This window comes from Stegodyphus dumicola, chromosome 2, assembly GCF_044657685.1.
Source record: "Stegodyphus dumicola isolate Sdum_Otavi_A_Nest chromosome 2, ASM4465768v1".
Classification (NCBI taxonomy): domain Eukaryota; kingdom Metazoa; phylum Arthropoda; class Arachnida; order Araneae; family Eresidae; genus Stegodyphus; species Stegodyphus dumicola.
This window is the reverse complement of record NC_140769.1, coordinates 4,053,006-4,071,531: the sequence shown is the minus strand read 5'-3', so window position 1 is coordinate 4,071,531 and position 18,526 is coordinate 4,053,006. Positions and strand designations below refer to the sequence as shown.

The 18,526-nt window shown below is 34.2% G+C and overlaps 1 protein-coding gene across 1 annotated transcript in view; it reads right to left on the bottom strand.

The window, feature by feature from the left end:
• Nucleotides 1-18,526, bottom strand: part of LOC118187605 (tyrosine-protein phosphatase 69D-like) — a 393,140-nt gene that overhangs the window by 35,231 nt on the left and 339,383 nt on the right. The window contains exons 17-19 of the mRNA XM_035357863.2: nucleotides 15,338-15,463; nucleotides 2,430-2,584; nucleotides 2,205-2,340 (exon numbers count right to left, since the gene is read on the bottom strand). Coding sequence (XP_035213754.2) covers nucleotides 2,205-2,340; nucleotides 2,430-2,584; nucleotides 15,338-15,463 — 417 coding nt within the window. The remainder of the gene's footprint in view (nucleotides 1-2,204; nucleotides 2,341-2,429; nucleotides 2,585-15,337; nucleotides 15,464-18,526) is intronic.

Here is an 18,526-nt window from a genome sequence, read left to right as displayed (position 1 = left end):
TACTGTGGTCCCAAATATATTTTTCACGGAACTCTGAACGTCCTGAACGAATAAAGTGCATATTTCTGCAATGCTTTGTAGATATTTTGTTTTTTTACCATGCTGTTTATTACTACGGCCCTCCGATCTGAGTTCGATTTCAGACGAAGGAGCTGGCTGTACGGATGTTTCTATGGCTTTTTTCATGTGCAAATGCATACGAGTCAGTTTCGCTCACAAAATCGTTCACTAAGGTGTCCCTTCCTGAAACAGATAGCCCTCGCGTGCTTTCTCATAATCAAATAAACCAAACCAGCTTCACACGAAGATCTTTTTAAACTGCGAAATTTTATCACCACTTTATTTTCTGCGACGATTTAAAATTATGAAATTTTCTTCTTGCTTTTCTTTTTACCACGATGTTTTCGTTTGCTATATTTTTACTGCAATGTTATTAGCTAGCATTTATTCCTTGAGGTTATTAGAAAAAAAACATTCCTGGAAAAAAAAAAAAAGGTTTTCATTACAATTACCTTTAGACTGCTTCTGACGTTTTTCTAAAACATGCTGTAATATTTTCATCAGAAACTTTATGCAAGAGATTGAAAAATTATTAAAGAGTAAACATCTGCAAACGTTTTTATCAATCAAAATTTTAAATCACAATTTCCTTTTAAACGAGCACATTTACAATACATCTACAATGTTTTATGTTTTAGCACTAAATTCATGGGGAAAAAAAAAAAAAAAAAAAAACATTCGAAGAAGGCAATTTTAGAAGAAAACGGAAAGGATACATTTCTTCTAATTCTGTATACTTTTTGGTATTATGTAGACCTTGAAATGCGTTCGTTGAAATCGTCTGCTGAAATACCCTTTCATTCTACGATTATATGCATCTGAATTTCAGAATCACTGTCAAAATTGTGTCTTATAGGCTAACATCTGATTTTCAAGGAATTAGCTCGAAAGATGTTAAACCCAATGGAGAAGAGGATGATAAAAATAACATTCTTCTTTCCTTTACATCCCCCTTTTCCTTAATTTGCAATAAAACTTACACTTTCCTTTGCAAATACAGTCTTGAAGATAGTTGCACTGTGCAAATCAATAATAAAAAACTACTGCCTTTTCTAACACTTTGACTAAAAATTGGAAAAAAAAAAAAGTTTGTTACCCGTTCAGCATTTGGGATTTTTTTAACTAACGGTTTTCAAGCCAAATGCTGGGACACATATGTCCCAGCCGTAGTTAACGGTGAGATGCATAGGTCACACACGTAGCCAGTGCAGGATTTACGTATAAGCTATAGCTTCGGCCCTCGTTTTCTTGGAGTCCCTCCAAAACCTTCTAGGTATCTGAAAATCATATTTGGCACTGACATAGAATATCTGGACTTATAAAGAGCCCCCATACCTCAAATAGCTCAGGGCCTTATCAAGTCTGAATCCAGCCCTGCACAAAGTGATCGACTTCATCGTACTTTATCGTATCGGCATTCTTTGCATAACTCAACATCATACATTGGGCAGCTCATATGCGTTCTTTTCTTTATGTTCATTTGTGTACAACGAGCACACCCGGCGTCTTGATTTTCCAACTACTGGAAGGGGATCTCCAACATTCAGTACATTCGAAGTACTTTTTAACCCAGCAGTAATTTTTAAACTTTTAACCGGATATATATGTCACATTAGTAGTCAAAGGGCTAATAAGTCTTCCTCTCGGTTATAAGCAAAACATAAGCTTTCGTCACTGGCAGTGATTTGTTTAAACACTTGAGTTTACTGCATGCTATTTTATTTAAATCTTTATTCCTTATCATTTTTTCAGGCATCTAAAGATAACAATTTTATAAGGTATTTTCTACTTCCTTCCTGCATGCCTTCATGGTGTAACAGTAGCACACTCAACGCATATTCGAGAAGTCCAGATTACAGTCCCGGCGAGGGCATTGCTAATTTTTCATGTCTCCAGCTTCAAAAAAAATCCAATCTCTACGGACAAAAGACTGATGTCACTTTTAAAAGCTCTGTAAACTACTTGTAGATACTCTCGAACAGAAAATTTTATTAGCTGAAATCTTTGTACAAAATATTGTTGGCCTATGGAAAGAACCTTCACTTACAACTGTAGACATATCTTACAGAATTTATACACACACGAAAAAAAGTATTTACGGGAAGAAAGATTCTAGATTGCTAATAAATGAAGCGTTTTCTTACCAACGTCCGAATGAGATGATTCCTGTGATACCTGAGGTGTGTGACGAAGGCGAAGATGTCGACTATACCCTCTTCGTCCAACTGCTGACTCAAGGAATCAATGGCAACGTACGTACCCGTGCGACCGACTCCTTCGCTGTTCAAAAAGACAAAAGTATTCTGATACACTAATTCAAAATGCTATCTTTTCAGGTACAAAAATGGAACTCGAAGACATGAAGATACCTGCAATGGACAAGTAAAGGTCCCCTGTCTGGAGAATAATGCTCATTCACCCTCTTGATGAACCTCAGGAGCCAGGATGGTTGGCCAGGGCTCAGAAAATCACTCCACATCAGGAAGTGGAAGTGTAGCACCTCACGTTGGCACACCTCCTCATTCTAAAAGGAAGAAATAAATGCTGCTAAGTGGTGACACAGTTCAAACAATTATTCACTTTCAAGACAGATGTTGGAAGATTCATTCCTCTTTTCTCGTGATACTATTTAGCAAAGATGGACTTAAAACAGTACATACCGTTTTTTTAAAAATTAAAATCAAGGTCGACTATTACAGGGTAGTCGAAAGTAAACCGAACATAAAGCAAGTGAAGAGTACATTAACTGTAAAGCAGACTCAAGATAAACCGTACCGAACACTAAAGACATCACTAAATTAAAACCCACTCACTTTGAGTGGGATTTGGTTTGGTTTATTTAATTATGGAAAGCACGCGATGGCTATCTGCCTAGAGTATACCTTCCTGGAGAATTTTCTAAGGGAAACTGGCTCATATACATGTTACAAATGGGCTCAAGATAAACCGTACCGAACACTAAAGACATCACTAAATTAAAACCCACTCACTTTGAGTGGGATTTGGTTTGGTTTATTTAATTATGGAAAGCACGCGATGGCTATCTGCCTAGGGTATACCTTCCTGGAGAATTTTCTAAGGGAAACTGGCTCATATACATGTTACAAATGGGGAAAACCACGAAGCGGGCCCGTTCGATTGGAATCGATCCTAGGTCGAAACTACCAGTGTTCAGCGACTTTACCGCTCGGCCGCTGGCGGGCCTCACTTGCTTTGAATTCTTGGGCCACCCGATATAACCGTGTCGGAATAACAAAGCACATTGATAATCTGTTCTTGAAACCATTGTTGTTCAGGAGCCCTTAAAATTCCTCATGGGCTTTTAAATATTAAGCAGCAATGAAATCTCATTTTGTTGGCTCAATCAAGACTTCTATGGCTGTCTCCAAGCTCTTCCAACAGTTTTTCACAGTTGATTCTGCTGTGTAATTAATCTAACAGCAACAAGGAACTCAGTTTTATTTGGATGATAAACAATACTAAACAAATAATCTTTCGAACAACCCAATGAAACTGAATTTTAAATAACTATTTTATGAATAATTAAAATTAACATTATAACTTTATATTCATATTGTTGAGAAATCCCCAGCTGCGGTAAGATAGCTTCCCAAAACGGGTTTAGGGTTGACAGATTTGGCGCAAAATCGGCCATTTGATGACAAAATTGGCCATATGCTATAGAGGGAGCGAGAACATTCTGGAATGAATTCTAACCGGTTTGCCCCAGATTGTTCTCGAAGGCAGGTCAAAAGCTATAGAAACTCTGCTTGTACGCGGAGTAGCAGTTTTATCTTCAGTGTTTTGAACTCAGCTTGAGACGGGAGCTGCACTTTAGTGCTTTGCCGTGAAGCTGTCTTCACAGTTATAGCCTTCTCCTGATTATTTCAGTGTGTTTATCGTAGTTTTTTGACGACTGCTACTGCGTCTTTGGGAACTGTCCTGCGAAATACTGACGAATAAATTGTGTTTTGATTCTGCATCAAGCGTTATCGTCAATCGCTCCAAATCCACAAACCCGTAGAATGCAACAATATCTATACGCGCGCATAAATAATTAGATTTATAACGTATCTTTGAGAATAAAAAGATGAAAATAAAGTAAAAATATAAAAATCTGGAAGTTTTCAGATTTTATATTACGCCCAAAGGGAGCTTTTTTAAAACTTTTTTTATGTTACCTTATTGAATATCATGCTCTTCGCACTTAAACCCTAAAATTCAATTCAACAGCAATATCGCAAAGTATTTCAAAAAGACAACATATCTTTAGAATTTCCGATACACAGTCTCGCGCGCTGGAGATAAAAAGCTTTTCGTTTTCTTCCGTACAGTGTTGCCATTGCTCGCTTTGAAATCTTTGAGTTTCTTAGTCAAAAATTCGTTAAATTCTTTATAAATATGAAATATGATATATAAATATAAATATGAAATATAAAATATGAAATAGACAATAAAACAAATTCAAAATTTGGTCTTCCAGGTGCCCATATTCGGGTGGAGGATTACGTTGTTCAAAATTCAATAACTCTAGGTACCATTGTTTTATCACAATGCGAGTAACATACATGCAATTCTGAAGATTCTTCATTATTTAATTTCTTTAAACATAATACAGGGCGATAATATTGGGTGGCAACAATTTGCAATGCTGTGTATAGTGAAACGGCACAAAATGCCAAAACGAAATTAATAGTCCTTCTGGGCTAAAAATATGTATAATTCCAAAGTTGTCGAATATGATGCAACAGAAAAGTAAAAACTTAATTTTGTTTTATAGTAACAATAACTAAAACAATGCAATGGATCATTCGCACAGCTTTGTATGAGACGTAAGGTTTTTAATTTAATTTCTATGCTACCGACAGATTATATCTGCAGTGTTGATATTAGACAGGACAACTTTTGGCCACGAAAGGGTACTCCAAGATATCATGAGGATATAATATCTTAAATCTTCACAACGTCCCGTATACTTTCAAGGGAACCTAGCGAGAACTTACTGTGGATGACGTGGAATTTTATTTTAAGCATTTGGATGGATGCGTTTGGGAAGTTAGCTAGTATTCCAGGATATCCTCAGAATGTTGTAAGTAGAACTTTAAATCATTACAACATCTCGCACATTGCCAAGGGGATTTAGCGAAAATATCGTGGGGATATACTGGAATGTGACAACAAGCACTTGGGAGGATGCATTTAGGAAATTAGGGGGTATTCAGGGATGTACTCTAACCACGTGATCAAAACCTTTATGTGACGATAAATAATTTTTATTTTTCAAATCATAACCGGATTGGTTAACAAATACAGCATAAAACTTTTATTTATTAATAACACTAGAAACGTTATGTGTACGTAACTGAAATAATTTATAACACATCCAACTAAAATTTTTATGTACACTGCGCAGGAGAAAAAAAAAAGACAGTTCTATATTTCCCGTTCTATTGGTCCAATTGACGATATTGAAATTGCGTTTTTCATGTTTCGAAAGCGCGACTTAGGATATATATTAGATATATATATAGCATTGTTCTAATACAGGTGTTTCGACACAATGGGTTTTTTTCTGAAATGACATGCCAAATATTTTCCTATTTCGATTCTACGACTCAAATTATGCCTAAATATTAAATTTTGTACAATTTGGCGCGAAATTTACGGAGAAATTCAAAAATTTATCTTGGCATGTTTTTTTCTTTCAGTTTGTACCAAGAATGGTACAAACCACTTGTACCACTTGGCGAACTTCTTAATTTATAGCAACCTACTTTCCTTTTCTTTTTTCATTGTAGACGAGCGGGAAAAAGTCATCGTTCATACTTTCGTATAATTTTAACAAAACGCGTAACCAAATTTGGCGTTATTATCGCTTATAACAAATATACAAAATTTCAAAACGCGCCAAAAAGTGAATTCCCGTATATCTTAGACGATTTCGAATAAAAAACCTTAATTTTTTGCAGCTGTACCTAGAAATACATCTACTTTAAGATGATGTTAAAAATGTTATAGGTCATAATTAAAATTTTTTTTCAAAAAATTTATAAAAATTATTTAAAAATACCAATATTAAAAATAAATAAATAAATAGGCGAATTTTATACGAATGAAGAAAGAATCAAATAAGTTTAATAAAAAAAAAGAGATATTAACAAATATATAACAAATTCAATTAACATTGAGGAGTTAAAGATTTTAGAGCTAATTTTAAAAAACTTCTAGCACGATTTTTACAAAATTTAATATTTAGGCATAATTTGAGTCACAGAATCGAAATATGGAAAAAATTCGTCATGGCATTTAGAAAAAGTCCAATTTTGTGTCAAAATACCTGTATTAGAGCAATGCTATATATATATCCTAAGCCGCGCTTTCGAGACATGAAAAACGCAATTTGAATTTCGCCAATCGGACCAGTAGAACGGGAGATATAGAACTGTTCCATTTTTTGTTTTTGCTCGGTGTACATTTACAGTATGATTATAGTTATAAAAGCTGTTTCTAACGATGTATACATACATATCACATTGGGAGAGAATTACTTAAGATTTTCAAAAGTTTCCTTGTTATTATCCAATGTACGCAAAATAATGGATTAAGACTCTTTTCTTACATTTCGAATTTACAGTAGAAAAACTTTAGCTATCCGGACACCAGTGATTCGAAATTCTAGTTATCTGGTCCTCTTGTTATTTTTTTCGAGCGGAAATAAAATTAACCTCGTTCTCAATTTATTTCTTTTGCTCGAATATGATTAATGTTGGAAAGTAACACGCAATATACATAGTTAGATGAATTTTGCAGCAAATATTAACCGGTCTAAAATGCTCTGGGAATTTGTAGCTATTAAAATTAATAGAAATGCAGTTGCTCTGTAAAGTTTCATTTAGTTCTTTAACCAGTTATTTCATGTTAATTTGCTTTCATGTCATCCTCGTTTTCCATTTTCCTGCCAGAATGTAAATTTCTAGCTCGTGTTACATTTCAATGAGGTAGAAAGGAGATAATCTTCGAAGGAAGTTTTAGAAAGTAGAATTAGAGCGTGTTCTGCCTATTGACATCCACGTTGCTCTTGAGAGTAGTTTCTGCAATACTGAGCTATTCTCGCCATTAGGCTTGCCACGCCGACTTTAAGTCAGAGCGAACTTGCGCTCTATTTGTGTAGCCGTTAGGCTAACTTACTTTAGTCAAGTTCAGTACCGTTGATTTAAGCCATATATACTGGCTTCTGTAAGCACGAGTGGTGCCTTCTGTTAGCTTTTAAAACTGAGTTAAATAAAAGGGTTCTTATACATTTTTCAGTCTGTGTACTTTATAAGATGTACTGATAATTCACTTTAAGTCTTAAGACGTTTTCGTACATTTTATGCTACCAAAAAATACGAGATGTTAGAGCTCATTATAATATATATATAGACTTATCATTCTTTGTTTGCTCTCTGAGATTTTGTCTAGTACTCCGTAAAATAAATTAAATAAGCATTATATGCATCTTTCTCTGGAATTTTGTCTCACGATATTAGTTTCAATAAATTGCTTCATTTGAAATGGATTGCGTGTTTAGGTAAATAAAAGCTAAATTTATTAATTTTTCTTATCTGGCTTTCTTATACTCTGGCTCTTTTGTTTTATTTTATTAAAATGAAACTTTTTTCCTCAGCTGGGGAATATTCGTCAAAATAAAACAGCACGACGGAAAGGAATAAAATTACCCGTCTTGCATTACACTAAATAGGCAATTCTCCAATAGAAAGTAAACATCAAAATTATCCGAATATGCTGAAGTTTCATTTATCCTTTTTTCCTTCTCAACTATAGAATATTTATCAAAATAATACAACACTGAAAGAAAATTCTCCCACTTGCATTATACATCGAATAACTAATTCTCCTACAGAAAATGAGCATCGCAATTATACGAAATTTTTAATATCCGAACTTGCTGAAGTCTTATTCAGTCTTTTTTTTCTCCTTAACTATGGAGTATTTGTCAAAATAAAGTAGCATAAACGAAAGAAATAAAATTACCCGTCTTTTAGTACATTAAACTATCAGGTTCAATGTTCCTTCTAACTTTCTTCGGGAACATGCAAGGACCTGACTCGGAACAGAGAGCTTACTAAAGCTATGTTCAAAACTGTGGGAAGTAAACAGGATACACAAGAAGGGTATACAAAACCCTTTATTTTTCTCTATTTACAATGACTTCCGTACTTCGGAATACACCGACCCGCTACTTGGGGTCAAAACGTAAAAAGTATAAAAATAGAACTAAACTCTAATTTAACTTTAAAATAATATACGTGGAAGATTGGCCTTATATTAACAGGAAGCGTATGTAGTACAGAGAACTGTGAACACTACAATACGTTTAAAAATTATCAAGAGGATTAAAACCTCTGGCCTGGAAGGCAAACAGCAACTGCGTAACTTCTAAGGTAAGCGGCCTGCTTCGACTCACTGCTTCCTCTCTCTCGCTTGGCAAAAAGCCACAACTTAAATACTTGGCGTTCGCCAGACAAACTTTGCATAAAAACCTTAACGCTTATAATTCTGGCCGGAAGTAGAAAATAAGAAGTGATAATAAAGATTTAAAATAAAATAAACGTTAGTAAAACTTAAGATCCTTACAAAACAGGTAATTCTCCTATGGAAAGTAAAATCGAAATTATCCGAATATATTGAAGACTCATATAGCCTTTTATTCTCTTCAAATATGAAATTTTTATCAAAATAAAACATTATAAACGAAGAAATAAAATTCTCCCACCTGCATTAGATTAAATAGGGAATTCTTTTACAGAAAATGAGCTTTGCAATCGCACGAAATTTTTAACATCTTGAACGTACTGAAGGCTTATTAGCCTTTTTTTCTCCTCAACTATGAAATATTTATCAAAATAATACAGCAGAAAAGAAAGAAATAAAAATCTCCCACTTGCATTACATTAAATATCTCATGCAGAAAATGAGCATTGCATTTATCGAAATTTTTAATATCCGAACTTACTGAAGTCTTATTTAGCTGTTTTTTCTCCTCAACTATGGAATATTTATCAAAACAAAACAGTATAAAAGAAAGAAATTTCCCCACTTGCATTACATTAAATTATTACATTAAATACAAAATGTGCATTACAATTATCCGAATTTTTTGAACATCCGAATTTACTAAAATCTCATTTTTGCTTTTTCTCCTCAACTATAAAATATTCATCAAAATAAAATAGCATAAATGAAAAAATAAATGCATTTCATCTCCCACTTGAATTTTATTAAACATATAGTTCTCGTACAGAAAATGAGCATCGCAGTTAATCCGAATTTTTTGAATATCCGAATTTACTGAAGTCCCATTTAGCTTGGATGCTTGAAGGTACACTCTATTTGAAATGACTTGAATCATGCACTCATTTTTAGTAAGATAAAGCGTCTAGTTATTTTCTCACCAGTTTTCTTTAGTTCTTTGATAATTGGCTTTAATCTCATCTTATTAGACACCTCCAAGGATACAAGACTTGTTTTTACTGTCTTTAAGAACTACGAAAGTTGCTTTTCAATTAGACGCTGAAGTGGCAATTAGTAACTACGAAGTTTTAGCAAAGCCTATTATCAGCTCGCTAAAATTGCACTCCAACACGTCATACTGACATCAGTCAATTCCATTAAGCTCTGATAATTGATAATACATGAGAAAAATAATTGCAAGAGAACATTAAGACTTTGACTAATCAGAGGAAAATGAAGTTCCCAAATGAGAAGATTTATGGCTTAACCTTCGGCAATCTCAAGTCTTATTAAGTAAATACGCAATTTAGGATGTTTTTAGTTTATCTAATTTGCGAGGAACTCTTGGTTGCGGAAAATATCTATTTTTTGTTTGCAATATTTATCAGTTATATTTATTTTATCATTGACATTATTTATATAGAAAGTATCGTCGAAATTATTTCCAAAGTAGTAAGCAGAGACAACGCAACGGGATATGTATATATAAAGAAGAATGTATGTTCTTTCGCGACTTCACTGCTATAGCTATCGTCACCAAACTTTTTACAATTCTTTTCTGGGTTCTGGCTCGACGTCCACTTCCCACCCCAAAAAAGGCCAAAATCAGAGATATTAATTCAGAATTCTTAAAACGCTAATTTTTCCCTTCATTTTTCCGAGTGGTAACAGTCTCCCACGCTGGATATAAAACTCTGCTATATTTCGAGAAGTGTTGCCACTGCTCGCTTTCAAATCGTAGAGTTTGTTAATAAAAAATTTCTAAGCTTTACATCAAAATAAAAATAGCATAGCCAAACATTAAATAATACATTATTCCCGATTTCAAAAATTCGTGAGAAGCCATTTCGAATATTCCCATTTTCGTACGACTTTAATCAGCCCAGATTTTAATTGAAATCACTCATTTTTCCGAGCGGCAACAGTCTCGCGCATTGGAGATAAAATGCTTTATTTCGAAAACTATTGCTACCGCTCGCTTTCAAATCGCATAGCTTGTTAATCAACAATTTGTAAGTTTTACAAAATCTATATAGAATACAAATTACAGAGTTTACAAATAGTTTTACAAAATCTAATAGAAGAATGCCTGTTTGTGTGTGTGTTTGTTCGCGTTATTGATTTCTGATCAATTGTGATCCACCTTTTGCCACATTTAATCAACTAAAATTGAATATAGGTGAAATATTGGACGGAACTTGAGATTTTACGATTATTTGATTAGAGAGACGAAAATCATTAAAAACTGCGTGTCGTTGCTATAAGGAGAGAGAATTAGTTTATTTTTCTATGGAAATTTCTTACGTGGGTTCCATATCGCATCAGACTGAGAAATATACGACTATGAATCGTATTCTTTGCATCGTTATCAGAGAAGGATTACAGCGGTACTCTATGGTTAGATTCATTACTCAGAATCTAACTTAACTGACATCGGGTACTTCCGCTAGTTCCAAAAGCGTAAACATCCAATAAACACTCTACAGAGAGAGGTTAAAATAAATCTGAAGTTCATAAATCCAAAAAATGGTTCAAGATATTAAAATAGAATATTATTTATAGTGGTCTTCACAAGCATATTTTTGCACAGAAGTAGTTTTAAAGAAAGAGAGACTTGCAATTTTACAGTAACTTCAGTTTTAGTAGCACGGCTGAAATTTTTTTACACAAATGTCACCTGAAGATTACATGGCTAAATTATAAATATTCTATGTGTGACCTTTTTCTAACACAATAATATCAATCCGATAGTCAAGGTTTTTCGACATACATCTTGTAGAGTCATTAGGTTAATTGGAAGCAGAAAAGATGAAAAATATGCAACCGCCTTCGCCGGGAATCGAACCACGGACCTCTGGAATACCGGCCCAGCGTGCTACCGTTACACCACGAAAGACGCTAGGGAAGTGGGAGAAATATCTTATAATCTTAGCGTTTCCATGCCAACAGTCGTAACACCTTGTGAAGTATATTTAAATTTTATAACAGTTATTTAATTTCGAAGCCGTTCCTATCAATTCTTGTTCCCACTTACAATTCCCTACCAGAATGAGTTTTTAGAATGGCGTTGAATGAAAATCAACTACAAGAAGTATTTAAGGAAGGTTCAACTTACTTCGATGGAGCGTGCTAGGAATTTTTAGTACCGCGTGTATGCCCTTGGGCTAAGTCACGCTTGAAGCTGTTACGCTCGGCCGTGTTATACGTGCCTATTGATATTCGCCGGTTAGTTTAATTTAAGGGCCAACTACGTTAGATAATTGTGTCTAGCTTCGGTTAAATCTCGTTTAGTTAATTATAGTTTAGTTTCTTATTCCTTATTCTCAGTTACAGCCTGATAAGAGGCAGACTGTTATTCTCATTTGAGTGAAATAAAGGGTATTTTAACCCTTCTCGAGTGTATGTTTTTAGTTGTTTGAACTCAGAGATAAGTCGCTACGTAGTTCGCCAGGTTCCTCGACTTTCATCTTAGACCAGAGTTTCTTAAAGTGCGGGAGCTGCAGTAGGGGGTCACCAAAAATTTTAGCAGTTTTGAAATTTCTTGAACTTATTTTATTATAATAATTTGACAATTACCAAATATTTTTAAGCACTGTACCTGAAAATAGATAAAGATAACACGATACAGACAAAGAGGGAAACGAAAACGTTTCGACGCATTTTTTTTAATAGTGCAAACGTTCATTTTATTTGTTAAGTACGTGACGCTGTCATTTCGTCTGTTACTTATTTAAAATTTTCAAATTGTCCTATGTCTTAAAATTAAAGTAAATGACCTAAAACTGCAATAGTATATTACAATATAAATGAAAAAACTAACAGTTTCACTGACGCGTGTGTCGGGTTTGCGCAATGGTTATGGGGGTCCCGCAAAAGGTTGGTAAATATTAGGGGGGGTTTAGGATCGCGAAACAAATCTCAGTGATAAAAAGGGGGTGCGACTGAAAAAGGTTTAAAAATCAGCCTTTTGAATGTAATGAAGACTTTTTTTTTTTTTTTTTTTTTGTAAAGATTATCCAAACGTGTAGGAAAAAGAGAAACAAAACTCGGCTTATGGTATATCCTAAAGAGAAGGAGTCATATGGTGTTAAATCCGTATTTCTTAATGCCCAATAAGCCAAAGCCATCTTCTGCTCCGTTAACGGCCACCCACCGGCGGCCGAGCGGTAAAGTCGTTGAACACTGGTAGTTCGGTCCAGGGTACGAATTCCACTGGAACGTGCCAGCTGCATGTGCGTTTCCGCACATCTGCGTTTTGCCCATCTTTAATGTATAACTGCCGCAGGACATGGGTAGTAAGTATTAGGTTCCATGATGAATGCTAATGCTAGTATTGCAGAGTTATTAGGTTAATTGGAAGCAGAAAAGATCAAAAATATGCAACCGCCTTCGCCGGGAATCGAACCACCGACCTCTGGAATACCGGCCCAGCGTGCTACCGTTACACCACGAAGGCACTCTAGGGAAGTGGGAAAATTACCTTATATACTCCCCTTTTTAAAGGGCGACTAGGGTTTTAGGGGATTTAGTCGCCAAATCCTGGGTGCGGAGAATCATCATCCACAACCCTTTTAGTTCGGGCGCCACTTGTAGAGACATTAGCATAATTGGAGGCAGAAAAGATGAAAAATATGCAACCGCCTTCGCCGGGAATCGAACCACGGACCCCTGAAATACCGGCCCAGCGTGCTACCGTTACACCACGAAGGCACGCTAGGGAAGTGGGAGAAATACCTTATAGTATAACCTCTCCTCCCCATCCGCTCGGAGGGAGTTTAGAGGCTATGTGATGAACGCACTGTTGTTTTCTCCTTTAACTACAGGGGTTACAGGAGAAAACATCCTGGCAAAATCATCGCAGAGAAATCAACGCAAAGCGAAAACATCGTTGTGCAAAACACACGGGGAGAAAAGAAAGTGAGAAGAAAACATCGCAGTTCTGATACATCGTGGTACAACACACTGCGTCGAATTTGCGTTCAAAAACCTCGTAGTTTTAAAACATCGTCTTCGAAAATATCGTGGTAAAAAACAAGCACCTCGCTTGAGGATAACATGGCAAACAAGCGCTTTTTAGGTTTTAAAAACTGTAAATGCGTGTTCGCATAATGATTTGGGAGTGCAAGGAGGAGGAACGAGAAATCTTTTTATATTTCGCATTTTTGAATTAATAAATACATTTTTTGCTGAAGAAATAAGAAGGAAATTTAAGCATTCAAAAACGGAAAATGAGTACAAAATTAATGCTTCTTATACTAACAGAATGTTAAACTTACATAGTTAACTAACAAAGGTTAATAATTAACTAATATCTTTTATAAAGTTTTATTGTTAATTTTTGATGAAAAATGATTAGAAAAAGGAAACTAAGTAACTGCATGAGATTATTTCTACTAAAATTGTTTAAACAGTTATAAAATCGTATTCCTTCGCCTTCGTTAAACTAATGTTCTTTTAGTGATAACTAAACCTTACACTTCATTTGCCTTCTTATAATATAGTTAACTTTTTTATGTACAGAGTGCAGCTAAATTTCACGTATAGTGTGCAAATAAATTTATTAGTTAACTCAAAAATATGAAATATAAAAATGTTTTTTATTCCTTCTTGCGCTCACAAATCATCATGCGAATATACATTTACAACTTTTTAAGTCTGAAAAACGCATATCTGCGATGTTATAGTCATGATTTTCGACGATAATGTTTAGAACTGTGATGCTTTCGGCAAATCTTTGGAATATGGTAACAGGTAGTTTGGCGACATTTTGGTAAGGCGATAAAGGTTACTAGGTAGGCCTTTAGCAATAATCTGAGAAGTACACAGTTCGAATCACAGATTATTTTGTCTCAAAGAAATGAGAGATTATGAGACATGTCATGTGACATTTTCCTGAAAATTCCGATCGTGATTTTAGCTAATAAGCACTTAGAAACTATTTCGCTGCTAAGGTGCAGAATCGCTCACTTATTTGTTTGGCGCTTTTTACAAGAGTAAGAAGAATTGGATTTTTGTCAATTTTCTTTGACTTTTTAAGTGAAAATAGGTCGATGTGTACATGGATAAAGTCAAGCGTGTGCGCAATGCCATTTTTGTGCAATTCTGGGATTTTTTTAAGTGAAAATAGGTCGACGTATACATGGATACCGCGTATGTGCAATTCTTAAAAACGCGCGAAGCAGTGGGCGATTCTGCACTTTCTCCCAATTTCGCACCTAATCTTCGTCATAATTAAGCACTTTTGTACCATAAAAGTTCTAGCATAAGCGTAATTCGGCTAGCAGATTATTGGGAAAAATGTTGAGGGAAAAAAAAATGCATGCATGGCGCCCCCCTTCAGAAAAAACAAAACAAAACTAGCAGGTTTCTGTAGCAGGGTTGGTCGCCAAATTTTCTCCAAAAAATCGCCAAGTTACATAATTCGAAGATTCACCATGCGTTGTTCACCTTCTTGTGTTGTTCACTCCGCGACGTTTTCATCCGCAATGTTTTTGCCAGATGTTTTCGGCGGACACCACTACAGGTTGGATACCTATCGCGTGACAGCAGCAACCAATATCAATCTGCGCTCATGGGTCTTTCTGTCACCAGACATTGCCATCCATGATTCTAACAGTATTCATTCTTCAACAGTAATTCATTTCCTTCAGCAACTGAAGAAAGCCTCGCGGACAAATAAAGGAGGGCGGCATCAAAACTGACCACTTTTTATATTGTTTATCATAGAAAAATATTTAATATTGGAAAGTGTTGAAGAACTTACCTTGGAACATTTGAGGAGAAGAGTTCTGAGAATGTAGTCTGAGCACTTTTTGAAACTAATGAGCGTCACACTGAAGTAGCTAATCTCCAAGGGTTTACCGTCAGACCAATAAAGAGCACATTTTTCCTATTAGGGGTAGAATTCATTTATTATAAATCAAGTATGTTAACTTATCTTAAATCAGTTAAGTCAGATTAGAGGTATAACTCATTTATTACAACAATTATGTAACTAACATATTAGTTAACATATCTGAGTTATAAGGAATTAATATAATTCCTTATAACTCAGATATGTTAATCTATAGTATATATATAAGCGAAATACCACTGACTCATCACGAGATCTCCGAAACCATATATCCCGATTCACTTGAAATTTTACATAGTTACTCATTATATGATGTAGACGCGCACTAAGAACGGATTTTACATAAATCTTGTTCAAAATGGATTTTTGTTATATAATAGAAGTTTCTCATACATTTGGTTTTCAAATACAATTTCAGAATTTTCATTTATTATTGCCAAAACTAGATATGAAATACAATGTCGCCAATGAATGCATTTTCCTTTAAAATGATCATACTACATCAAGAAAATTGGTAAATAACTTGCATCTATCTAATGAATACAAATAAGATTTAAATGATAAGGTTAATAATAACATTTATATGTAACTGTTCTCATAAGTTTTATGAAAATAAATGTTATGATTAAGAAAAATAAATTATTGTGATGAAAAATAAAAATGTTGTTGTTATTTATAAAAATTACCACACATAAAGAATCAAGGACAAATAATTGTAATTGATTAAAAAATTTGATAACAAAGATAATAACATTATGATAACAGTTAAATATATATAAACCTTAGTTTTATGTTAGGAAATTTTCGTGATGTAGGCCTACTGGGGATCCCCCAACGTTAAATAATGGCGACGCATCCTAATACGCAGTACCTCATGGGTGATGTGGAAATCTGTGCATGACAGATTCACCAATTAGCACTATATTTCCCGAATTTAAATTAAAAAAAATTCACATTAATTATCAGTTCGAAATTAGACATTTCGTCCATATAAGAAGTCTAGTTTCACATTCATATAGATAGTGTGCCCAGAAAAGCGGGCGGGTATCAGCTAGTTCATTATAACTCAGATATGTTAATTCATTATAACTAAGATATGTTAATTCATTATAACCCAGATATATTAATTCATTATAACCCAGATATGTTAATTTATTATAACCTAGATATATTAATTCATTATATAACCTAGATATGTTAATTCCTTAAAACTCAGATATGTTTATTTATTATAACTCAAATAACTCGGATTATAACTCGAATATGTTAATTCGCTATAACTCAACTCAGTATAATTTAAATAAATTATACCGAGTTAAATAATGAATATAAATTCCAATATATTTAAGTTATAATACATATTATAACTCAAATATAGTCATTCATTGTAACTCAGATATTTATTATAACTTAGATCAGATTCTTAATCTTATATATATGCGGCTTAAGTGTTTGTCGCCGATAGTTTATTGGTTGCTTGCGTAACTGTAAATTGTTTTATTCCCCGTGCAGTGCAGCGCGTGACGAATATTATGAGAAAGCTAAGCCGGAAAAATTAAAAAATGAAAAATAAAAATACAAGAGCACGTGCATTTAACATTTAATAAATAAATTTAACATCTACATATAATAGAATTTGGAAATTTGCAACAGGCAACGATGAAAAAACAAAAAAAATGAAATAAATAAATTTCTTTATTATATGCAGCTCAAGTGTCTGTTTGTCGCCGATAGTTTATGAGTTGCTTACGTAACTGTACTAGCCAATGGGGTGAAGTTGCCACGGCACAGCGTTTCAATCGAGACGTAGACAATTTCCTGCAAAACTTGCCTTTGCTATGACCATCCATAAGTATCAGGACCAAACGCTTAAACGTGTTGGCAGTTTTTTACCTGAGCCTGCATTTGGACACGGTCAGCTTTATGTTGCCTGTTCAAGAGTTCGTGAAAGAACAGACGTAAAATTAAAAATAATGGATGGTCCTCTGCAAGGCGAGCTTAAAAATGATGGAAAGATCTACACAAGAAATGTTGTTCACAAAGAGATTATTGACATTCGAATTAACATGGCATTATTTAAATCACCTTTATTTATTGAGCTAGCTGTGGCTAAGAAATGTACCGCCAGTGGTTTCCTTCATTGCACTCTACTTTAAGCAATTAAGCAAGTAGAAAGTGAAAATGTGTTATAAAATTCAACTTCTCATCGATGAAAATACCAAGATATTTTAAATTATCAATAAATTGGATGCTTTTTTGATTAAATTTCAATTTTGGATGTCTAACCTTTTTTCCACTTTGAGGAAAAATAGACTGTTAATTTTTTGCGAAGTTAAACGAAATCTGTTCTTCCGAACTCCATTTTTGAAGGCAGCTTCGAGATCATGAAAAGAATGTTCTATTTTCTCAAATAAATCACCTACAATAACTGCCAAAATATCATCTGTATAACAAACAATTTCTATACTCACAATGTTGTTATGCAACAATTTCTTAACTATAAGGCTCCAGAACAGGGGAGCACTACAGGAACCTTGGGCACATCCACGATTAATTTTATATTTCAAATTTATTTCTTCAGTGAGTGTTACCATTAAAGATAATAATTCTGTTATACAAATAATTTTTAATAACATCAAAAAATTGTTTGTTAATGCGAATTTCTTTTAGGATGGAGAGTAAAGAGGACCAGCGTATGGAATCAAAAGCATCCTGGACATAGAATGAAACTAGGGCTACACGTTGTTTATCCTTTTTATCCCTGATCAGATGGACAACCTTATGCAACGCCAATTCGGCTGATTTACATTTCTGGAAGCCATATTGACTCTCTCAGATAAATTTTTTATTTGCTAAAATAAAGTCTATCCTGTTAGTTAAAAGTTTATCCAAGATTTTTGCAACTTAATGAGTACTTAATGAGCAAATCATTACTCACTTCATTAGGTTCCTCGACATTTTATTGTAGACAAAGTAGTGAGGAACATTAAAAAGCATTCCGGTCAATTAGTCAAATTTGTAATATTTTTCAAAACGAACATAAATTTTTCAAAATATAAGTACACGAACCGGAGGACTGCATTAAAACTTAGATTTCGT